General features: G+C 40.6%; 1 protein-coding gene across 1 annotated transcript in view; it reads right to left on the bottom strand.

Annotated features, from left to right (window-relative positions):
• Positions 1-1,639: 1,639 nt before the first annotated feature.
• Positions 1,640-26,244, bottom strand: part of LOC135705696 (putative uncharacterized protein DDB_G0288537) — a 178,561-nt gene continuing 153,956 nt past the window's right edge. The window contains exon 3 of the mRNA XM_065227497.1: positions 1,640-2,456. Within this exon, the coding sequence (XP_065083569.1) occupies positions 2,115-2,456 (342 nt within the window). The 3' untranslated portion in view covers positions 1,640-2,114. The remainder of the gene's footprint in view (positions 2,457-26,244) is intronic.

The raw sequence follows: 26,244 nt of genomic DNA on the forward strand, positions 1-26,244 counted from the left end.
CCCAAATGACTAACCAACGCATGTGTGAGCCGCTTGTTCTATTTCTATCTTCCCCTCATGTACCAATATTACCTACCTGAGAACAAATGGGAACACGGCCAGATTTTTAATAGGAAGAAGGAAAAAAAGCGTGAAAACGTAAGAGAGTAAGCAGTCAGAAAGGATTAAGCCATTTGGAAACAGCCATTTTATACTGGACGGAACTGGTTAGTAGGATAAAATTGTAAAAGGTGTGTGCTTGCATGATTTACCTATAAGCCACATGAGAACCTCATTTCCTTCAATTAGGTACTATTCCATCGCAGCACACACCCAATAATGATCACTAACATTCATATAGTTTCAGCATTATCGACATTTATGATCAAAAAGTGAGTTGTAAAGCATAATTACCATGCATAGATATAAGTTAATGTACCAGAACCTGGACGGACACGAGCCTACCCAGGGGAGGACCCGGATATGACCACCCATGTGTGTCTAGAGTATCGCACGAGCTGACGAGTGCAACGGGAAGGACAGTAGGTGTGTAGACTAGGGGGTTAGTCCCTAGATAAGCTAACTTAGCGGTTGGCACAGCCTATACACTGAACAATTACAATTCTAGTAGGCACATAAATGAAGCGTCATATATCATACAAGTTTATATTATAGATGGTGTAAATTTATGACACATATCATGAGATATTTCATAAATTGTATGCAACCGTCATCCTTTGTGAGCAACATTTCTTGCAAGTAGCAGATTTACGTGAAAAGGAAGTTTGCATGCATGAATGTTTGCATGCATGGATATTTACATCATCAGTAAAATTAAAAAAAAAAATCTGTTTGTAAAATAGTGGAACCAAACGACCAACAACAGAAGAGAGCACATCAACTTTTGCGAACAAAACTTCGAAATCCCTTTTCTCGTGACTCAAGGCTCGTCTTCGCAAACCAACACCATCTTTGGGTTGGGGAAAGTTTCCTCTATTCGATGATGCTGTTAATTTGTATTCGGCGGCGAGGAAGATTTATCAAATTGTTGTTAAAAAAATGATATAAAAGTTGACAATGCCTTTTCAATTGTTGGTCTACAACAATTTTAATTGGTTCCGGTTTTTCATCGATTGACATTCTATCCGCCAGACTATAAATATAGCGACTATAATTCCTATCGCTGGCTACCAGTGACTACAATGGTATAAGAAAAATGATTTTGAAAAGGAAGAAATCGAAGATGTCAAGAAAGCAAGGATCGAGGAACGTAAAATTCTGAAACAAAAAAGAGGTTAAGATAAGCTTCTAAAAAGTGCTCTTAAGAAAGAAAAACAAAATCAAAATAAGAAAAAAGCAACACAAAGAGTAGCCAGAAAACCCAAGGTCAATAATGAGAAGTGAGACAGATTTTTTTTTTTTTTTGCAATGTCATAATTATAATGAGGTCTGTGTAGTAGATCAGTTGAGGAAAATAATTTTCATTTATTGATCCATAATATGATGCAAATTGATGCCTAATTGTGACCTCTCCCAAAAGTGATCCATAGTAGTTCGTAAATTCCACTCCTTAGGGACGGTTCACAGTCTCACACTGCAGCTTTCATCCAATGGCTTTCTCAACTTTTCTACCACAATCAAGCAAAACCCCTGGTTCCACTTATTGTTTCAGATGTGTTTTACTCGCTTTTCACGGGTTTGCAATTTCAATATTTTGGAACAATGGTTTTCCTATAATTAATTAATTAATTAATTACTTGTAGTCACATTTGAATGAATTTACGTTACGTTAATATTTACACGAGAGATACGGGAGCTAATGTCTTATGTTTTTTTCCTTACGATTAGGCTGGCAAACCTTCGCTCGGGTTCGATTCCGCCACGAACGAAAATTTGCCGGCGAAAATTGTCTTGTTCTATTGACTTACGTTTTCGGGGTTGTCCCTTTGTTTAACATCACTAACGACCAACCTTTGCCTCTAATTGAGTTAGCTTTTTTTAGATCCTCTTCGTGCTTAGGATCATGTACCGAAATAAAAAGAAACGCGTTCTTTGATTAACTTTTTGCTTTCGATATTGGCTAGAACTTGAAGAAGAGAGAGTGCTTTCATATTTGGAACGTGTTGTTGGTTGGCTCACACCGGCCGAGAGGGTGCTTTCCGGTTCGGCGGTGGGGGCGGCGGAGCCCTCATCCGACTTGCCTGAGATGAACTAAGCACCGAGGCGGCGGCCACCGATTCGATTAGGTTGTGACCGCCGGACAGGAGGTGCCCACCTACGCCGACCGTCTGCGTGTTGGACGAATCATCTTCGTCGTCGTCATCCGATGAAACCGAATTGACGTCCGAGTTGGACGGCGTTGGCGAGGGTGGCGAGAGGGTTTCCTGCTCCTGCATCATCGTGCGGAATTCCTGAATCGATTCGTTCAGGGCCCACAGCTGCGAGAGGAGTGACAGATCCAGCTGTCGCAAACCGTACTGCAAATAGAGAGAGAGAGAGAGAGGGAAAACAAAGAAGATTAGCTTAATGTCTTAACAATGCTTATTTACAACTTAATCAGCTACCGTTCGTTCAAGCTGGACGGTGTTGACAGTATAAGAACCATGTTATTACTCGAGATGACGGAAGATGTGCACGGTGGCACACCATAGTTTACAGCAGTTTAATCGTTCCGTGGTACAAAAATAGCCATTAAACCTCATTTCCACGCTTCTATGATGAGGTTATTTCACCGCAATTATCTCCCATGGGTGGCTGGCCATACACATACCCGGGTGTCAAGAAAACAAAACAAGAATGCTTTTGTCGGAAGGTTCCCACCGCAACCGTTCCACTGCATATGGCATATGGATCAAAAACACAGCAGTTCGAGGACCGAAACAAAAACATGGTTGAAATCAATTAAAAATCCGAGGCGTTTACCACCAGAGGAAGGAAATGGCATCAAGAAGTCACCGACGACGACGGCGGCGGTTGTCGACCGTGATTGCCACTCGCTCGCGGGAGAGTTAATTGACATCACAAACCCGCCGGCCTGGCTGGGCAGCTAGAAGTTCCCACCAGAGGAGAGGGTGGTTCTAGCTGGGTGAGCTGAGTGCTCTAAACGAGTCGCATGAGTAACACGAGACATAAATCTGACACGAACAGATCGGTGCACATCATGGAGAATAATTGCGTTTTAATGTCGCGAAATGGGCGGAAAATAATTCTGCTTTGGATGAGGGAAGGGGATATAGGAAGGGGATGAGGAATGAATCAATTATGAACTGAGGTGACAGGAAGTAGCGTAACGGTACAGTAGCTGGCTGGATTTATTATTTTCAAATTTAGATTACATTCAACGTTGGGAATATGTGTTAGTTCAACCACATGTATGACACAAACAAAAAAGTTTTTGTTATTATTTGATTTCATTTCATTTGTTTGTATATCTGACGTTTGGATTAAAATCTTATCTGATTTTATGTACATTTAACATTTATTACATTCAACCTTATCTTCCAGCAGACGCTCTGGACAGCAATTTTACCATTTATTAAAAAAGATCTACATTTGCCAGCAACACTGACTGGTTGTATTCTACCCAAGTAACAATTTTGGTTTTATGAGGGTTCTGTAGATCATGATTTGGACTTGTAGAATGCTATAAAACCTATATAAAGCTTAATAGTTTTGAATTCATACCACCTACGATATTGTATAACTTGTTCGATGCTAATGCTAATGCTAATGTTTCCCGTTGACCATATTACATAATCTGTACATGCGGTGATTTATAACAGATTTCGTTTATCTTCGAGCATAAGCTTCTTTATCTTCTTTGGCTTTATTACGTCCTCACTGGGACTTTACGCTGGCTCTCAACTTAGTGTTGTTTGAGCATTTCCACAGTTGTTAATTGAGAGCTGTCTAAAGTTGTACCATTTTTGCATTAGTATATATTGAGGGGCAAAGTACAATCATACTCGATGTCCAGTTGCTACTGCGTTATTGCAAAGATCAGTTGTAATTGCACAGAGAACCAATTTATGGCACTTAGGACTAGCGTTCATCCTCAATGTGAAAATGCTGGTAATATAATGTATTTTGTGCAATCTCAGCGCCGAACACGTCCGAAAGCAGATCAATTAGGGGAAGGGGAAAACAATTGATAGCGTGATACTCCTTTTATTGAAAGCCAAGGGGACCTCTGCACTTCCACGCATCACAGAAAAGAATGCGGTCAGGTAATGAGTAAGGCGTCGCCTTAGTAAATATTTTGTTGAAACAAGTGGTTGTATATTGATGAAAAAAATATCAATGCGGCCCTATTACATATATATGCATTAAATAACTGAGGAAAAGGGGGTTGGGATAGAACTTAAGATCTTCTGCTCAGTAAGCAAAACCGGTCACAGCTAGACCACCGAACCCCACAACAAACCAGACTACTCAAATAAAAAGACTTCTCCAGAAGGAGTAAACTATTATCTCGATCGAGCATACGTCACATTTTGATGTTAAAGTACTGACGAAAACATGGAGTTATTTACCTATCACATAATCTTCTTTCCTTTATTTAACGTCGGTCTCTGTTCAGCAATCAAGTGCCAATCACCGAAGGACATCGATTGCCATCCATTGACAGCAATCGAATGTGCAGGAAGGCAGCTTCCACACCTGCGTAGGATATCGCACCCATTCAACAACACACATGGGCCGGGACCAACGGCTCCCTTCCGAAGGAAGACGTGACCAGAGATTTTTATGCCTCAGAAAAATCCCACCGACCTTGGCTGGGATTGAATCCCGACCCATTGTGGTGAGAAAGCAGTGACGCTTACCACTACACCACCGGCGCCAGCTATCCTATAACCTAATCGCAAGCATAATTTACATAGCATGAACAACCATATCCAGGGTGTCCATTCAAATCCAATTTTTCAATTCCCGGTTTTTCCTGGTTATTTAATAACAAACCAAACTCAAACATTCCCCCGGCCTTAAACAACAAAGGCGTCCACAAATAACCATTTACAGATAATCATATAGCTTTTTGAGCGGAATTGTTCTATAATACGTCTACTTTGTAGAAAAAAATATGAGATGAGATTTGCATTAATATGTTGATAGTCTAGATCTCCAAAATCTCATGGAATCATGAATTCGAATAACATCAAAGACTTTCACTGCAAAAATGAGCGTAAATCTTGTCGGAAAAAGCATATATCAATACAAGAGACCTGAGCAGGAAGAACGCAGTATAAAAAGTTCTTCAAATATTCCTGGAGTTTAGATCTTGAAGTTCTACCAAAATGTTTATCATTCTCCAAATTGTCCTGGCGATATTTTACATGTTAATCGAAATCTTGTTCAAAGTAAACTCAGAATTCTTGAGCCTTTTTTTGTGCTTCACTCATAACATCATTTTAAATTATTAATTGTGTTTAAAAATAACATTGTTGGATTATCCAAATCATCCCGGGTGTCGACTCAACGAAGAAAACTAAATTTCCTGATATTCCCTGATGTTCCAGTCGTTTTCAGAAAAGGTCACTCACATTATCCTAAATTTACAAATTTTGGACGGTTTAATCATAACAACATGCATTTTCATCGCTAGCCAGAATGTGTTCAACAAGTTTATGGTCCCCTTATTTCCTTTTTTTAATGTTTATTATAGAGATTTTAAGCCGTAGGCTAGCTCATCTCTTCCCCTTATTTCCTCAATTTACTCCGTTTCCACTCCTCGGCGTGTTAATACTTATTTTTCTGACTGTTTTTGGACTTTCCGTTAGGAATATTTCCACATATGAAACACTTTAATCCCCCGTTACAAATATATTCCCCGTGCACACTTCAATGCCCCTCTCATCTCCTTTGAACATTTGTTATGGATAACACGTTTAACCAAACGCTTGATCGCAGCGGGATATCTCCGGTGGGAAATCATTCACAAGCAAATATTGCACATCCCAGACCAAGTAACATTGTAAGTTTTATTGAGGTTTAAAAACACTATACAAGTTCAAATCATGGTCTACAGAACCCTCATAAAACCCTAATTGTTACTTGGGAGGTAACCAATAAACCCGCCAATATGGATTGATTTTGCTACATAAAGCTAACATACGATAAATACTACCCCGTTACGTGAGTACACAGCAAAAAAAGTTGTTGAATATTACATCGAAACTGCTGCAACCAGGTCAATCCATCGGTTGTGTAATATCACATTGTACGATGTACATCGATTTTGCGAACAAAATTACATCCATTGATGTAATATTGTATCTGCTTTTTGCTATTACAGCATTATTTCATACATCAGCTTGAATTACGTTGATCGATATTACATTTTTTTTTTTGCTGTGTAGATCACCTTTTTGAGGTACGTTACGGGATGTAAGATCTTCCACCGATTCCTAGTCTTGACTACTTCAAACTAGGAGAACAGGATTTTTCAATAATCAAAGGAACACATCTTAGTCCTTGTTACTCGTGATGCCTTGTTGATAGTGACAAGACTCGGATTTGTCCACCGAGGATGATCTTGAAACAAGGAAAAAATGAGTTAGTTAGTCTTAATCTATGTGTTTCCTAATCTTCTATTCGTTGTTCCATAGTTTGAGCATGAGCATGAGCATGATTGACCGCCCACGGTTGCTACTCTGTTATTGCCAGACCAGCTGTAATTACACAGAGAACCAATAGACGATGCTTGGGACTAGCAATCATCCTCAATGTGTAAAAACTGGTGATCTCAAACTAGGCAATACCAGCGCCGGCCGCGCCCGAACACAGGTCAAGAAAGAAAGGGGTAGGAATGTGTTGACGTGACACTCGCTTTGATGGAAGCCGAGAACACCTCTGCACTTCTACGAGGAATCACGGGGATATTCGGTAATAGGGTTGGGTTTGCAGCAGGGTTCGTTTTGGTAAACGATAAGCTGAATTGATGTCCTAACAATCATATAACGCGAAGGAGCTTGGGATTGAACCCACGGTATTCTGCTCAGTAAGCAAAAACGTTTGCCACTTGGCAGACGAGCTCCTTTTTAATCATCGAGTTGCTGTTATTACCATGTAGTCATGTTAACAAATAAAACGATTGACGAATATTGAATGTGGATCGGCTTGAGATTAGACTCATGATGTTCTGCTCAGTAAGCAAAACTGGTTGCTCTAAGGCCACCGAGTCCCTTATATCACATTATAGCGTTACTCAAGTTTTTATAACTATTCAAACCCGGCACCGACGACAACGAAAAGTTTTACAAAATACACGATAAACAAGCGATCTTACCATACGAAAATTAGATCAAAAACCCTATATAACATGGCGTCGGTAGCATTGGTGCTCAGTACGGAAAACAAGATCGACGGAAAACAAATCAAGGCAAAAAAAGAGACCAAATTATGGCCTACAAGACTATGATAAAACCAAAATAGTTACTCGGGATGAGTATAGGAGACATTGCTCTAATGTTGGCTTATGGATCGAAGATTGAGCGCTAAATATTTGCTATTTATCAATTTTACCTAGATGAACGCGTCATTGGGACGGTACTAATGGATATTTTTGGTCGATATTGAAAATTTAGTCGATTGCTGAATTTATGTATGGGCTCAAATTAGGGGCATTTAGGCCGACATTACATCCATTTCCCCTATATGATTTTTTCCCTGTGCGATTAGGGTTTTCCCGCATTTTTCCAGGTTTTTCCCCGGAAAATCCAAATTCCCGGTTTTTTGCCAGATTTCCCGGTTGGATGGACACCCTGTGACCCTGAGTTCAATTTTTAATCATAATCTGCTACCTCAACCTCAAGCAATCAAAAATTATTCCATCCAAACAGGATCATAATTCTACTTTTTCATTGGATAGCTTAATGTCTGAATTTATCTGGCTCTTTAGCTTACAATGAGGAACTAGAACTACAAGAAGTCACCGTTCAAAAATATATCTCTTAACTTTTTGCCATTCTCGCATTTACATAAAGACGCTCTAACCCATTTTCAGAGGTATAATTTTTGTTGGACCGAACTAAACACAACGCCACCCAGAAACGCGCTAATCCACATGGATCATGAATTTTGTCACAACCAACAGGGATGGCCTAAAATCATCGAAATTTAGTTCACCAAGCAGAATCTCACGAACACTAGCGTGTACATTAATAGGATTTTGACAGTTCTTACATGAATACAACTGTAATGTTCATACATATGCAACTGGAGAAGACTATGTATTTGTTTAAGCAATTAAAATAATTTATTTGAGCTTGTGGGTGATCACAATTCTATTGAAAATTTAATTAGTTTACAAAAAAACCTAAAACTACATCAAGTAATTAGATTGTATGAGACTTGCGAGACCAGTAATACTTTTCAGAGAAGATTAAGAAATATATCCTTGATTTTTCAAGAAATTTCCTGTGATTCCCTGATTTTCGAGGTTTAAAATGGATTTCACTGAGATTCCCAGATTTTCCAGGTTTTTTTTCAGGTAGTCGACACCCTGCACGATATGTGATCTTGAAGTTCTGCATACTCAACAAGGTATACGATGATTCGACTTGATGATAGAATGGTTAAACCTTCGTGAAACCCTTTAATATCATTGATTTTGTTTATTAGGTTTTCCAGAATGCCTGGAGTCTAGATCTTGATTTTTTTTTTATTATAGTCACACCACAAGAAATTCTAAAAAATTACTCTGGAGCTATCGTGGTAGGAATAACGGCAAAATCACCATTTTCTTCATCTTTTAGAAGCATAGTTTGGACACTTGTCCGTCGCTACGCTCCTCTAACTATAAAAGATATCGATGGGACAGTAAATCTATGCATCAAAAACAAGATAAAATGTGCCCATAAAAAAAGTTGAAACGCTCCTTGAAAAATATTAAATGTGTCAAAAGAAAAGATTAAATGTTTCATAACAATCGCCGAACTTTTCATATTTATTATGGAACATATCAGTGTTGTTAGGGGACATTTTATTTTTTCGATCGATGATTTATGGGTAAAACTTAAATATTGACAAATCTACCTGGTTTTTATGGGGCAATTATTGATATTTCAGGGTGCATTTTATTATTTCTATTGGTGCGAATTATGGGCTGCCATTGATCCGCTGCTATGGGTCTAGAAAATAATGATCCGCCGGAATATGTACACTGAACAAGGGGTTGGACAGTGTGTCGAAAACAAATTCGGCACCATATGGGTACACCTGGGCACGCTAAATAATTGGCACCCATGGTTAGAAATTTACATGACATTTAAACAAAACTAGCAATACTGCTATATTACTATCATTGTTTACATTCCGGTTAACTTGTAGAAACAAAAAACTATCTCAAACAACTGAATTGGATTCGTTCAGAAAAATTTTCACATTAAAGCCAAGATCAAGGCCAAGATATACACAGTTTTCTTCGTTTTCCAATAGTAAAAACTATATGATTATATACGGGAAATGTTGGCCTATGGATCTAAGATTGAGCCCATCGCTAAAAATCTGCTATTTATCAATTTTATCTAGAAGATCGCGTCATTGGGACGGTACTAATGGATATTTTTAGTCGCTATTGAATATTTAGTCATTTGCAGAATTTATGTATGGGCCCAAATTAGGGGTATTTAGGCCGACATTACATCCATTTCCACTATTTATTGAAAAATAAAACTAAACTGAGCTGAAAAAAACCAAGTGGGGTTGGAGAAGAAGGTATTGGAGTGGTTAGTCAAAACCTGAGTCGTGAAGCATAATGTTCCGGATAGAAAGGGACTACTCTGGTTGTGGCTGATACCATTGGTGTTGGTCAGAGCGTTATATGTTTGTCGAGGCAGAGATATCAGGTATGACACATTGATGATCGCACATCACAATGCTGGAGCAAAGCGTTCCGAAAAGATACTTTCGCAGAAAATGTTTAATTTGATTTGGTTGAGGTACAATCCGATCAGTCGATCACTTTTCCCGGGGGTATCTTTGACTATTGCTTTTATCACAAACGAAATTTATGATTGTGGGAGCCGTTCAAACTTCCCACACAATCGATTTTCATCGTTCTCTACGCACTTCCTCCAACTCGAAGCAACAATGTGGCAGTGTCAAATCATTTCATGATCTCGTGACCTACTTTCCCCAGCTCCTGAGTTTTGCACGTTGTTATTCTTCATGCTAGTATTGTCCTCCCCAATCCTTTCCACTAGCAGGCAGTCGAAATTGAAGCAAAGTTTTCTAGCAATTCCAGTGTCTTGCTGCTTCAAAACCATTTCAAAATATTCGAACTGTCAGAAATACCGGGTTGGCAAGCATACCCAAATATTCACTGTTCACTAAAAAAAATACAGTAGGCACAATGACGAGCACTGCTGGCACAGCTACAGCACACTGAGAAAAATGCCACCTATTTAGTGTGTCGAGTGACTTACCCCTTGACACTGAACCATTTTTCGTCATGAAAATTTTCTGTCTGAAACTATTCCAGTCAAAATCTTGACAAAAAATCTTAGTTCAAGATCCTGCAATTTTCATAGTCAGAACTCAGTCGTTTTAACGCTGCCGCACAGAGGGAAGCGATATTTGTGAAATAAAACAAAAAATCGAGTTTAGCTTCAGTAACGGGGATGCAAACCCAAGCATCGGAGAAATTGTTAGTTTTGCGAAATAGCTCGACGCGTATCTGGTTCAAATGGATGCTACATATCGCATTGTAGAGGAAAAAGGAATTTTCATGAAGATTCAATAAGAGGAATTGATGCTCCATGCTTTGACTTTCAACTCGGATGATTTAATTTTCTATTTTGCGAAAAGAGAGAGATAGATTCCTGACCAAGAGCTAGCGTTAGTGCTGGGGAAATATGAGAAAGTGAAGCGTGTCATCCGAGAGAAATTTACAGTTCACTCAGCAAAAAATAAATTTTAGTATTACATCCAAGAGGACTTCAAACATGTCGAAAATCTCATGTAATGTTTATGGCCACAAAAATAAACAAATGCAGTAAAAGCAGCGTAATGTCAGTTCATGCACTGTATTAATGATAATTTTATCCTGTTTGGAAAGTAATATTTCATGTCCCAAGCGGAAGGCTAGGAAAGAACCAGAGAATCAACACCAGGAAGAAGAAAATCAGCAACACAACGGAAAACAAAGCAGTAGTAGTACGTATGCTGGTGTCGTTGGACAACAACGAGCAGGAAACGGAGAAACGGTTGGAGGTGCAGGGGGGAAATATGGGCGAAATGGACGCAACGACCCAGACGACCGAGGAGTGCAACGGAAAACAAATGATGAGTGAAAACTTCCAGAAGCCAACACCTCAGTTCCAAGAGAAGAAGAACAAAAGATGCAGGGGAAAAAATGCGATCACGGGTGAAAACCGCAATCAATTCGCCGCCCAGGAAGAAAAACTCGTAAATATTGTATTTTTGAATATTTTTAAAGGGATTTATTCTTACTCGGCTCCGTTCAGCCGAATTGAAAAAAAAATCCTGGAATGTATCTAAAATTTCGAAATCATTTAATTTTTAGCAAATTGTTTCGATCTCAGAATTTCTTCTTGATACAGTATTTTGTTATTTTATCAATTCCGAAATATTAATACACACTCATAAGGACATAGTTAAGCCCTCGGCATTGAGAAATAAATATTGTTAGGACAATATGGAAAATGACTAGAAGACAATGAATAGAAAGTTTGATTTTCGCATAGTAATTTCCATGTAATCTTCAAATGGTTTGTGCCAAATCAGTTTCTTACTAAATTAATTCAAATTTCGGGATGCTGCTCAGGACCAGATTTGAAGCCGTTTGAGCACTGTGAAGCGGAAATTTCAAATTTTACATCATGCATCAAACTCTTCATAGGATGCTTTTCAAAAAGTTTAAAATAATAAGACTAATTTTATTGTGGCAATGTGACATGCCTATCTTTAAAATAAAACGACTTTTCATATTACACATGCTAAATTTTAACCGATTAAAATCCATTAAACGGTTCTTCGTGCCTACTGGCGCCAGTGCTTTCATTATTCTATCTATTCTCGGAGCACACACACTGTTGCTGCTGCTGCTTTGTTGTGCTCTAGAATATGCAACTACTTTCATGCTACATTCCCACACGGTACTGTCACTCGTCGTCGTTGTAGTTGCCGATTCGGTGTGGCATTTCTTAGGAAACCCCAATTGCTATTCATAGAGACATTTGTTCCAATTTCTGTCGAAATGATTGCAACCACTTCAGCTGAAGCACGTTAGAAATAAATCAACACTCTGCCACTCGATAAACAGGTGGGTACACTAATGGAACGGATTGCGTAGGAAATGCGATTGCAAAACTAGAAATCTCAGCAAACGTTATTAAAAACTCCCTTTTTTGAAGGAAAATGTTTTTCAACTTCAAGAATGCAGTTCACCTTCCCAGTGCCCATATCACGATTGTGCTGTTCTGGTTGTTAGAACTGCTGTCCTTTGGTATCTGCTTTCATAAACCGAAAGACCGATATTCAATTGCCCATAAATCAAAAACTCGGCACGTTTAAGGATCACAGACGCATACCCCCCTAGTTTGGATCCCGCGCGCAAGTAACAGCTAAACGCAAGATCTAAGCTCAACTATGGCGATGACCGGACCGGTTACGGAGAACCTGCTGTGCACGGTCGTGGCATGCACCTCCATTAATTGCAAAGTGGGTGTGCGATACTTGCTGCAGTGCAATTTCCCCCCTAAAGCCTGCGTCACATTCCAATGGCCCTTGGAGAGACGGAACGACCAGGAAGTTAATCATAATTTATATATAAATAAATAGGCCGCGTGTTTGTTATCCAAACTTGTCGGGTTGAAACTTCATCTGCTTTTAATGCTAGGAGCACACCACCGTAGAAAGATATCGAAATTTTTCAGCTTCATTTACTCGGAGGCTTCTGGTTATTAACGGCAGATTTGTTCGTTAAATCCAGCCAGAACCGTTAATCATTCAGGTTCTTGATGATCTCGTTCTGAGAGGTTGCAACTGCATCAAATGACTGACTGACTGACTGACTAACTGACTGACTGCCGCACTTACCAATCTGGTTTGATCAAGGCGACTTGGCGAAATGCACCGAAGCCAATCCCCGTGCTCATTGATCATTTCTTCACCTCTCGATTGTTGCGTCGATTTGGAAATTAAATTATACCGTATCGGAATTCACCCAATTTGCTAATAATCAACTGCAAACAAACCGTCAAAAGCCGGTGTTGGTCGAGTGTCCGAGCGACGAACGAAAAGAAACACTGAACGATACAATTTGTTTCGATCGATTAGATAATTGGCTCTTTAGCAGCATTTTCCCAATTTTGTTTCATTTGCTTATCTTGATCGGTTCGTGTTCAGTGCTGCATTTCATTGACGATTTTTCTCACTTCGCACTTCGGTGTGATTGAAGTCATCGTCGAGTGCGAGAAAGGGGGGACTTGGCCATAGTCGGCATTCCATAAGACACCAGGCCGACATTTCCGGTTGAATGTATTCTGCGGCCAAATCTGGACGAGCAGTGAGTGAATAGGTATCGATCGGCAGACGTGAAAGACCGCAGATGTTTTCTTCTCCAAGCTACCAAGGTCAGTGTCGGCGCGGCCATATGCGCTCTCAGTCGTCAATCGTCATGATCATAATGTTGGCGAAGAAGATGAACCAAGGAAGATGATAGAGTTTGATGAAGAGGCTGGCGCGAGATGGGACGGGGCGCGGTCGGTGGTATGCTGTATGGAAAGGCATGGACTTTAATGGCGATAATGCGGTAATGGTTCATTATATTCATTTCTTTATAATTGTTATTTTGGCAGTGGCAGCAGGTATCTTTTTGTGGTCTGTTTGTACTACGATCATGCTGACGGTGATCGTGAAGCTCTTGCTGGTGGTGGCGAAGTACAACGATGTTTATTATTACACTGGAGTCGCTTTTTACGCGGGTGATACGTCCCGCGTAAAAAAAAACCGCGTAAAAAAAACCGCGTAAATTCCGAAATCCGCGTAAAAAAAAACCGAGTAAAAAAAGACCGTGTAAGGAAAAACCGCGTAAAAAGCGATATACCGCGTAAATTCAGAAATCCGCGTAAAAAAAAACCAAAATCCGCGTAAAAAAAAACCGCGTAAATTCCGGAATCCGCGTAAAAAAAAACCGCGTAAATTCCGAAATCCGCGTAAAAAAAAACCGCGTAAAAAAAAACCGTGTAAAAAAAAACCGCGTAAAAAGCGACTCCAGTGTATTCCATTTTTTCGGGGGGTCTCATCTCTGGTAGCTTCATTGCAGACCGTGGTCAATTGGATGTAGATGAGAGCTCGCACACTGGGTGGCCTTGAAAGAGGAAATCAAGAGCATTTTTTCCCGTGCACTCTTCAACGAGTTTGTAGAATCACGTGGTGGTGGGCCTTCGGCTGCTGGAGTCTGATGTAATTTTAATAGATGCCGGTAAGTGAGATGGGAAGTGATCGATGTGTGTTGATTGGCAGTGGAAGGAAGATGGTAGTGGTGAGCGATCGAAGTGAGGTGTAATTAAATGATCTGTGTGGCTTTTGGCATTTGCAAGTCGAATAATTGATTTGGAACAGTCAGGTGTGATCTTCTAGGCCAAGATGTACATTTTTTTTTAATAGAACCTATACTTTATATGATATTGTATTATCGAGATAGGTTATTGAGCTCATGTGTGACGTCCTGTTTGGAAAGGAGAATAGCCCCCGCTCTACCTGCGAATTAAAAATCCAAAATAATGTTCGAATAAAGTGCTGACTAGAATACCAACCTAAAGAGGATTTGTGAGGAGAACTGCTAGTTAATTCAAAAGAGAATTACAAAAGCAGTACGAAAATTCAAAGGAAACTTTGTAGAGAATTCAATTTAAATTCTGCGAATTATTCAAAAAGATTTATAAGGAGTATTCCAAAGGAATTGTGAGTAGAGTTACAAGAGAATCTCGAGATGTATTCCAATGTTATTCCGGAGATACTTTTTTAGAGCCGTCCAATGAAGTATTACTAGGGGATTTTGAGAAAAATTTGAAGCTACTTTTGGGGCCACTCTAAGCGAACTCTCAGAGATAATTCCATAAAAATACTCTTTATTCTTGATTTGTTTTTCACCGATCTTGTTTTCCGTACTGAGCACCAATGCTACCGACGCCAGTGAGACAGCTTCCTCACTTGGACCCTACCTATCAACGCATCAACTGGTGCTATTTTTGACATTTTGGCGATCAAAAGCGAATTTGACATTTGGTTCCGTAGCAGTAATTTTCATTGTTTGAGAATTTATTTCTTGAACAACTAAAATCGTGTTTTAACCAGTACAATAATTTAATATAAACTTTTAAAGCAACATAAAATTTATAGTGGAACTTAATACATATCATTCGGTTGAAGGAAAGCCATGGTTATTTTTTTCGGAATTGTTTGAAAACAAGCAACACTAACATTCGGCAAAAAAAAATCGATAAGCGTCTTAGCTAGCTTTGTTTAGCAAAACGTTCATTTCTTTTTTTTTTGTTTATTAATTTATTTGATAAGCCTCAGCCGGATTAACTTAAACAGAGGCGAGGATTCTTGTTCACTATACAATACATCTTAAAACTATAGTCAAAAGGAACAACACAATAAACATTTTATCTTCCGCTATCCAATAAGCCGCCTCCGCCAGAACGGGAGCCGCTTCCAGTGGTTTCATTGTATGGCAGATTCGCCAACGGGGAGCAGAACGCTTCCATTGCAACAATGGACGCACAACGTGGTCAGCACTCACACATTCATCACGAAACGGTTGTTTTCCAAAGTCGACGACGCATCGACTGAAAGAACTGCTGATGAAAACAATGCGGAGGACCACACAATGGTTGCTGCCGAGTAAACAGACGATCGCGAGACACACATTGAGAGTGGTCTGCTACTGTCGGCAGCCGAGTGAACACCGAAAACGTTCATTTCATTAGCGTTAGTTAAATTGATACATTATAATACTTCATGCAAATAAAATTTACAACAATACACTGTCATGTTAACATTTCATTCGCTTATATCAATTACCAGCCTTCAACACACTGCACAGTGGTCTAGGGTAGGAATATAGCAAGACAAAGGATCTAGTGCATTTATCTTAATTTTTAGAGGTGTAGTGTCTTCTGCAATTGTGTTCAGCAGAAAAAAACTCCTATTGTTACAGAAAAACTAACTTTTTTTATTTTTTCCACTGCAAAATTTTAGCCGAGGTGATTTCAATTTAACGGGTGGCAAGTAAAATTTTGGAATTTCTTTCTCAAGCTGTCAAAAAAAGACAAACATACTTGAAGAAGATCTGATTTATTGAAATTAAAGATACATTGTCCATTGTTGAAAAAAAATAGTGAACATTTGAAAACGGTCCGTAATCGGATGTTCGGCGAAGCTTCCGTTTGATGTCGGAACAGGAGCGTTGTACGGCCTTCATGTCAACTTTGCGAATGCATCTCTTGATTCTACCAATCAACTGTTTGCAATTCAAAACCCCGAAGAAATCTTCGATTGGGCGACACTGAGGCAGATTTGTCGGGTTGTGGTTTTTGGGTACAAATGGGATCGAATGGGTATTCAGGAACGATTTTGTTTTTTGGCGTAATGCGATGACGCTTTATCCGGCCAAAACACGTATTGTCCATCAGCATGATGTTTTTGTAGAAACGGGATCAAAATGTTCTTCAAACATTTGTTCTGGTACACATATTGATTGATTGCCAAACCAGAGGGCTTGAACCATGGCTTAGAAATGCCTTAGAGGTCCTTTTGCGTCCATAATTTTGGCTGGTCTTCCACTACCTTGCTTGCGAGCAGTTGTTGGGGATCTTAGAATATGGTAAACAGTCGAAGCCGCAACATTTTCGCTTTTAAAATGTTGTACCGTATTCTTTTTGCAACTCAGCAACTGAGCAAGCATAAACAAAACAGAAAATACTAGCAGAAAGAGGAGAGAGAGAGAGAGAGCTAACACATACACACTCTTATTTCTCTCTGAGCTCGTTTGTTGTTGAGCATAGAGGCCTCGAAAAAAATTCCAAAATTTTTGTTGCCTCCCGTTACATTGTTTAAGAAACATTGCAGCAACTTTTCTGAATTGACTTAGGGTGGTGCTAAAAAATTAAGAGTTTTAGCTTTTCTATTTTCTTTTATTTTTTAATTTCCTTTGAAAGTCACCTTTAGAAGATTTTTATAACTTGTTGAAATACACATTCTTGTAGCGAAAAGTAAATTGATCTTCTTCGCATTTTAGGCTTATTGTTTATCGCATATTAGCTTATTGGGTGCTCTCAACTTAGTGTTTTAGATGCACTTCCACAGTTATTAATTGAGTGCTTTCGATGCCTGTACCATTTTTGCATTAGTATAATTGTGTGGCAAATACAATCATACTTTATGCCCAGGGAAGTCGAGATATTTTCCTATGCGAAAAATTCCTAGACCGGGAATCGAACCCAGCCACTTTCAGTATGGTCTTGCTTTGTAGCTGCGCCTTTACCTACTGAGCTAAGGGAGGCACCTGACTGATGTTTATTATAATTTATGAAGTACAAGATGAAAATTCAGTCCTAGTACTTTTGTATAAACTTTGAAAAGATTTCTCGCGTCACTTGTCAATAGGCCCTATCTACATTGATCGATTATCTTCATTGAGTGTCTCTTTGGATCGCCACGGCCGTGTTAAGATATTGCCGGATATTTTCGACACAGAGTTCGATGGAAGAAGCACTAGCATTTAACACGACATAGACGACAGGAAACGTTTGTGTTGTCGAGTTATTTAAAAAAAAGAGAGTCGATAAAGAGAACCGATTAATGTAGTTTGATCTATTTGAACAGTGGCTCGAGATTTGTGTCTTCCGTGAATTTTTTCAGCTTAAAAAGTCTCTTCTATTGGCCATTTTTATAATTAAAGTGGCCTTCAGATGGTGGATTTAAATAAAGAAACTTTATAATTTTGTAAAACAAAAACATATGTTCTTCGGCGAAGTAGCATGCAATCATCTCAGCTACAATTTTGCATGTCTTTAATTTCAAATATAAAAAGTTATATTATCTATACCACGCTAATTTTAAAAACGGTCAAAAGAAGGAGCTTCTAAAGCTGAAAAAGTTCACAGCAGACACTAAACCTCTAAAACTTAAGATAAAAAACACTAGGACTTTTGACTTGCTAAATCCCCATCCTGGACCACTGTGCACTGGTAGCAAATAACAATTTGAAAAACAAACATTATAACCTTTTCTACACCTCCCTAAGCATACTTCAACTCTCCGCATGCAACTCGTACACTGTTGGAACCAGTTTCGATTGTTTAACCATGTCGCAATTGCATTTATTTGGCTTCATTCAAACACAGCTTTTCCCGCCTTCCCATCAACTCTAAACACATTCAACGAGGCACTGCCTCCAACTGTGCAATTACGCCAGGATATAACCATTTGATCACAATCAAGTTTGCTTCCTTTGGCCCAAACGCATGTACACATACACACATATGCTCAGTTCATTCCATGTCTTTCCGGAGCATTAGGCAAATCCTAATGAACGACGCCGTAGGTTTGTCGTCGCTAGTAAGTCTCACTCTCGAAAAGCAATACCAACTTGCGGAACGCGTAAGGTTGTTGGATTTCAATCAAATCGTAGTAAAAAAAAAAACAAACCCTGAGTGATTTAGTGACTTTCTTTGCCGACAGCCTGAACGCAATGCATCGCACCGGCACAGCAAAGGAAATACTGAACTAGCCGCTGCAAACAAAAAAAAAACAACACAAAGTGTTTGATCCCATTCAACCGCGCACTAAACTGAAATGTCACACTTCAAGTGGTTTTATAGAGGAAATTTGTAATAAGACGGACGCGCGCCCGCGCCGGAGACCGTCTATTTGCAGGCATCGACATCAGTCGCTGATGACGTTGAAGGCGGTTCAATTCAAATCAGAGTGAAATTGTGCTGAGTTAGAAGATTAATTTCTTTTGGTTTCCTTTCGCAGTCAATTGCTACCGTTGGTTGTGATTGAATCGCCGGGAAAATGAAAATTACATTGAAATGAGATCTTTCCTGCAAAAGCGTGCTGTTTATCACGTTGCAAATCTGTTTGATCGCAAATGAGCGTTACGTAATTCGATGGAAAATTAGAATGGTTAGGGCTCTAGTGGCCCAGGTTGCTTTCCAGCAAAACAAGTTCGCCGTACCTCCTGAACAGACAGATCCATATTTTTTTTCTATCCTACGTTAACGATTACTACGATAAGGGAAATGGCTCTAATGTTGGCCTATGGATCTAAGATTGAGCCCAGCGCTAAAAATCTGCTATTTATCAATTGTATCTAGATGAACGCGTCATTGGGACGGTACTAATGGATATTTTTGGACGATATTGAAAATTTAGTCGATTGCTTAATTTATGCATGGGCCCAAATTAGGGGCATTTAGGACGACATTACATCCATTTGCCCTACTACAAAGAAGTATGTGCATTCGAAGGGTGGTTTTGAGATTTTCATTTGAGTGTCTAATTCCGAAAAATTTCATCTTGGCATGAGAGAACACACCGAAGCGTACTAAAAAAGTGCAGATCCTTTGATGATATTTCTGAACTGAGAGGTTCAGTACTGGTAATACCGGTAAATTACCAAGGGGTACCGAGGAATTTATGAAAATAACAATAACGATTTTTAAGAAAATAATGATAATAATGAGTACAATTAATTAAAATTAATTCCTGCTGGCACTTTCATCACCACTTCAGCTGAAACAAAAACAAATAGGGTGCACGTCCCTAACCTCGGTCTAATATGCAGCCATCGATTACGTTTTTAACCATGACTCATTAATTAATTTAGCTGCAAACAATATTCTACCGCTAAATGGTATGCTTAGATATGCGTATCATGTCGTTTGCTAGTAGTAACCACGAAAAGTTGGAAAACTTACTTTTGTAAGACGAAAACTCTCCAGGGACATGGATGTAATTTCGGTCTATTGTCCCCAAATTGGCCCTATTCATGGATGCAACTTCGTCCCATCCTGTTTGATCCTCAAAAGAACGCTCTTGGTAACGTTTCCTTTTGTATTTTTGACGTAGAACTACGTCTTTGTCGACTATACTGGGGTGCAAATCAAAAAATATGTGTGGTGAAGGAGTGTTAGGTTTTGAACGCTTGTAACTTTGTCATTAATAGATGAAATGAAAATCCAAATACGCCAATCGATGGGATATTACATTACGAACCTGTTGAAATAAATATTTTTCCATTTTTTCTGTAATTAAACTTTTGAAAATGTACAAATGATAATTTTATCACTGATTTCATGAAATAAGCCTTTTTCCCAAACCCAGTCATCATAAACGAATACCACTTGGTTGCACATCATTCTGCTTGAACCTGAAAAGATATAAATCAGCGCTGCTCTCATGCCACTGCTCATTACCGCTTCGGACGGCGTGGCACTAGGTCCTGCATCAAGCAGGACTAGGTTAGCGGCTAAAGGTGGATCACAGCGTATCCACCACAATGAGGAATGAGACTTGAAAAAACGTGCATGTAAAACCCCCTCCCGCTTAACAACCCCCTCCCTCTCCCCCTTAACAATAACCCGAAAAAGACATGGACTTTGACGATCATTTTTTTTTTCGAGAAATAAATTTAAAGCAAACCCCAATAATGTATGAACAATTTATTTTTTACATGCGGAGCTAACATTTTCAAAAAAAAAAAATATTGCTTAATAGAAGACACACACTCGATGCATTACCAACAACTGACTGTAAAACATATCTCTTACCTCTATATATGCAATTATATTAACATCCAAAGTCCATCCTTTTTTACATATTCTGCACAAAAGAAACTTTTTGCTCCGCCCCATTCATAAAAATACGTCGGGAAATCCTATCAGGTTCTGAACCTGAAAAGATATAAAACAGCGCTTTTGATATAAAACAATGCTTTTGCGCATTGTCGCTTCGGACGGCGTGGCACTTGGTCCTCCAGTAAGCAGGACCAAATGAGCGGCTAAAGGTGGATCACGGCGTGACCACATTGAGGAAAATTAATGTATGTAAACTCCCTCCCCCCCTTCCAGCGTTGCCAGTATTCCAGATTTATCTGGATTTTCCAGATTTTTAGTCGTCTTACCAGATACACAGACAGACCACGTATATTTCCAGATTTTTTAAATATGTTCCAGATTTTCGCAGATTTTTAAACATATAAACATATATCACTGCAAGTGATTTAGCCTCTAATAAAAAAAATAAAAAGCCAAACTTGCTACTTTAATTATTAAAGGCCGTCAACGTTGAACATTATTGGAATTTTAAGGTAATTCTGAAAATAGTCCACATTTAAGTGTGAGGCGAATTCTTTGTGAAATCAAAGGATATTTTCAAGCTAATTCTGTAAAGAATTACATCCATCTTTGTGAGCTTCCGACCGGTGCAAATTTTGGTAACCTGAAAATTTCCCTACTGTTCTAATGGGTGTGGTGTGTTGTCCGTTGTCTAGACGGTGTCAATTGCATGGAGATTTTGTCCATAAAGGAAATACAATCCGGAAGAGAAATCATAGAAAATTCTTATTATGAAACTTAAGGAGTATGCTGATACGAATGGTGAGAATAATTTCATTGGAATTTTGTTTCTATAGAGATTAATTTTAATAAAATTTTAAGCACGATTTCTGGAAGACTTTTAAAACCATTTTGGCAAAGTACTTGAGTACTTGGTAATACTGAAAACGATTTCAAACCAATTCTAAGAGTGTGACGGCCATTATGAAGAGTGTATTAAGGAAATTAAGAATATTTAAGAATTTCATTTAGAAAATGGACACCAAATTGAGCCAATTCTTGGGAATTATTACCAATTGAGGGAGTTGTGGAATTGGAGAGTGATTTATAAGAGATTTCAAGAGATAATGCTAAAAACTCTTCGAATGAATAATATAAATATAATATAAATATAGAAAATAAATATAATGGGATTCTAGGATGATTCAAATTGAACTAAAAAAAAGCGAATATATCCTGTGAAGGGTTCCAAGTAAATTCAGACTAACAAAAAAATTTATGATCTGGGACGCAGGAAAAATATAAATTCCATAATTTAGAATCATTTCAAGATCCTGAGACTGTAAATATGAAACTATCAGACTTTCATTTTAGTAATATAATAAAATTATTCTTTGGCATAATGGTCATGCAAATAGTGGAGTTACCCGTAGTTTAGGTAATTTGTGTGTAAGTTCCACGATGTTAGACTTTGATTCCCACTTCAGACCGGTGAATATTGCTTCAAAATAAAATTGCTTACTGGTCTGCTGGGTGTTGTGTGTTGTGTGATGTCAAGAATTAAACTGTATATCTGATCAACCTCAGAGTAACATTAGAATTATTTAGAACTGATAAAATCTTTAAATTCTGGTACTGCATCAAATAGTAAGAACTACATCAACTATTAGTTCAATAAATCCATCCCATCAAATTTCCTTGATTCTTTGCTTTTCATTCTTTAAAAAAAAAAGTTACAGTTTTAAAAATAATTCTAACCATATTTTCTGTTGTATTTTACCCACAATTAACTCAATTTTTTAAATGCTGCGTAATGGACACTAAAACTTTTTGGGCACACCGTGTCAATACTTTTCAACTTTTGGATGATTTTAGCAATGCTAACAATTTATTTGCTTTATATAATTTATTTAAACATGTAATTTATAACCATTCTAGTACTTTAAATAAATTCCAGATGATCATACTGACCTATTTTTATGGAAGATTGGCACATCACAACAGAAAGCCTCGAGATCAACAAACAACGTAATTCAACTTTACTCAACAGGGATCAAGGAAACGGACACACATGGCTTTTCAAGTTACTACCTAGGACACATCAACGAGTAAGCAGCGGAGTACCTGTTCCTATAGAAAATTAAATTTAAGTTTACCTAGTTTCTAAGTGAAAATGTACCTGTGTTAATATATATTCGGTAAATGCGATGTTTTTCTTCAGTCGAGTATTAGTACAAGACACTGAAGAAGTCTGCACATTGTAGACGAAATACGCGTATCTGTCAAGGATAAGCAAATAAAGTAGTGGAATTAAATGGAAAATACGAATCCTTCTCTCTCTCATTATACAAGTATTCCACTAAGACGCCCACATTCATCAGGATTCAGCCTTTTCGACGTCTAACAAGGCCATGGCTGTGGACTTGGATACAGCTTTGTTACTTCGGATGTTATTCATCACCCGCACTAGCTGATGATTGGTGGAATGCCCCTTGGGGAACCCGAACTGTTCTGGAAGAAGAATGTCATGTTCCTCCACAAACTTGTTTAGTCGGCTGAGGATCAATTTTTCGAACAGCTTGCTCAGCGCTGAGAGCAGGCTAATCGGTCTGTAGCTTGACGGTAGTGAAGGGTCTTTCCCAGGTTTGCGGATCGGCATGATTTTTGCCACCTTCCAGATGCTTGGAAAGTAGTGCAGCTCCAAGCATCTGTTGAGGATGGCAGCCAGCAGCGAGTGCACCCTCGCGCTGAGATTTTTCAACTCTAGGTTGAATATTCCGTCAAACCCGGGAGCCTTCATGTTCGTACTGTGTTTCAGCGCTGAGCAAATTTGTTCCTCTGTAATCCGTTCTTCTGGAGGGACGGCACAAGGGGAGGCATCTAACGTCTGGACGCACTGCACAACCTGGTTCTCGAGTGGACTTGGGATTGTAGAGCCAAGCAAATGCGACTGGGCAATGTGCTCCCCAATTGCATTGGCCTTCTCTTCGTTGGTGATAAGCCGTTCGTCATTGACTCTAAGTGGTGGAATGGGCTTGGGGTGAGACTTCAGCACCTTGGCAACCTTCCAGAATGGTCTGGAACGGTCGTCCAGGTTCTGAACGAGCCGCCCGAAACTCTCGTTCCGGATTGAGACCATTCTGGAAGCGATCTGCCGATTCAGATCGACCATTTCGTATTTACGCTGCAGATCCCCAGTCCGCTGAAACTGGCGTCTACGAACATTTCTGAGCCGAATCAAGAGAATGGGAGTGGGAATCAATTGCTTGAAACTTACTCCTCACAGGAACTCGTCGAACGCACTCTTCGTCAGCCACGGATATGGCTTGATGGAGACCCTCCAGGGCCCGGTCGATGTCCTCCACTGTGTCGAGCGGTGGGTTGTCGTCGATGTGGCGGTCGACCACGCGTCGAAACTGGACCCAGTTGACTCGATGGTAGTCCTTCCGCTGGCACGGTGCAGGGGCCACGTTGTAGCCCAGCTCGGTCAGCACCGGTAGGTGGTCCGAACTCAGGTCGTTGACGGCAACCGGCTTGGCTAATCTGGTGTTTGCCAATAACAGGTCCAGCGTCGATGGGTTGCCCGTCGGTGATGTGAAGGTTGGTTCGTCCGGAAACCAGACGGAATAGAGACCATGCTGGGAATGGTCGAATAGCAGGCGGCCGTTCTGGTTCTGCTGGTAGTTCCGCCAGGCCTCGTGCCGGGCGTTCAGGTCCCCTCCGATTACAAAGCGGGCATTGGTGTGGGTTATGATGGCAAGGTCGTTCTTGAACTGCTGTGCTGTACCATTGCTAACGGTACATTGCCGGGGGCAGTAGACAACGATGAACCGGACGTTTCCGGTCGATGTTTCCACCTCAACGCCGACGGCCTCGATGATGGAAGTGCGGTAGTGGGGTAGGGTGCAGTACTTGATGCCTTTCTTGATGATGACCGCGACACCGCCCCCCCTGGAGCTGGTGCGATCAAGCCGGACAATGCTGTGGTCGGGCAGCCAGAAGCTGTCACCGGTCTTGAGGTGGGTCTCGGTGAGAAGGCCCACGTCGATGTCGTGCTTGCGGAGGAAGTCTGCAAGCTCAATGTTTTTCGCCCCTACGGAGCGAGCGTTCCAGTTGGCGATCTTTATGGGTTCACGGTCCATAATTAGCGACGAAGGAGATGATAGCTTGGAGCTGTTGTGTTCTTGTTGCGCAGGTGCGCTTGATGATGATGGCCTGGGCCAACAGTGTGACGATCTCATCCGTTGACAGCGGAGAATCGTCTGTAGCTTCACCGGTTGTACCGGCCAATCCCGGAGCAGGGGGATCCGTCGATGGCCCGGAGGCTTGACCGGGTACTGCAGCGGCAGCCAACTGTTGGTTGAGCGGGAGCGGCGGCAACACTGGAATTGGCCGTGATTGGACCGGTGATAACGGAGGAAAGTTCTGCGCGTTGTTTTCTGGAACCTTCTTGCGACCGGGCTGGCTGTTGGACGAGGCCTTCTTCCGGATCTCGGCGTATTCGGCCCGCTTCGGACAGGCCTTACTCGTGGCTTTGTGGGCGGCACCGCAGTTGGCGCATGTGGGAGTGGCTTCCTTGATGCTGTCGCAGTTGTCGATCTTGTGGTTTTTGCCGCATTTGATGCAGCGGCTGGCCATGCGGCAATTCCTGGTGCCGTGCTCGAACACGTGGGTGGGTTTATACCGCTCCCACTTCACTACGATGTGGAACAGTGTGCGTGTCGTCTGGAGATCCTTCACGGTTGTGGAGTTCTTCTCCAGATGGACCAGGTAGAGCTGGTCACGATACTTGATGGCCTTGCTGCGGGTCATCTTGTGGACTTCGACCGGCTTGAGGCCGTTCGCCTTAATCTCGTCCATTAAGGTGGTGGTGTCCATGTCGTGGAGCCCGCGCAGCACCACTTTCAGCGGCTTGGTGGCCTCGATGTCGTGGGAGAAGTACTCCAGCTTCATTCTGTCCAAGAGGGCCTGAACTGCGTTGAAGTGTTTTTCGGCCGGGACCATCAGTTTGTAGCCTTCCGTGCACCGTTGAATGGTGCAGCGAAGGCCCTGCTTAATGTAGAAATCCAGCTGCTCCCATAGCCCGGGAGGGAAGCCCTTCACATAGAAGGGTGGCAACTTAACTTTTTTCGGCACCGTCTCAGGGTCCGACTGCGGCTGGGCTCCGTTCTGCAGGGCGGAGAACGGATTGTTGCTCAGCAGCTTTTTTGCTGCTGATACGGTGGCGCTGCTGTCTTCAGGTCTGGGTCGTTTAGTTCCGGGAGGCCCCGGCTGCGGGTCCGCAACGCCTGTCGGGATGGGCAATGGGGTTTTCTTCTGCTTCTTCTGGGCTGGCTCGGTGGTCGCGCCGTCTCCTGGGAGAGTCTGTTTTCCCGGTAAACCGGCACTCGCGTTACCGCGCGATTTCTTACCCATGGCTGGGTCAGCGAGAGCGTCACTACACAACGCGGAG

This window comes from Ochlerotatus camptorhynchus, unplaced genomic scaffold (genome assembly GCF_037179485.1).
Source record: "Ochlerotatus camptorhynchus isolate MF236.1 unplaced genomic scaffold, CSIRO-AGI_Acam_v1.1 ptg000274l, whole genome shotgun sequence".
NCBI lineage: Eukaryota > Metazoa > Arthropoda > Insecta > Diptera > Culicidae > Ochlerotatus > Ochlerotatus camptorhynchus.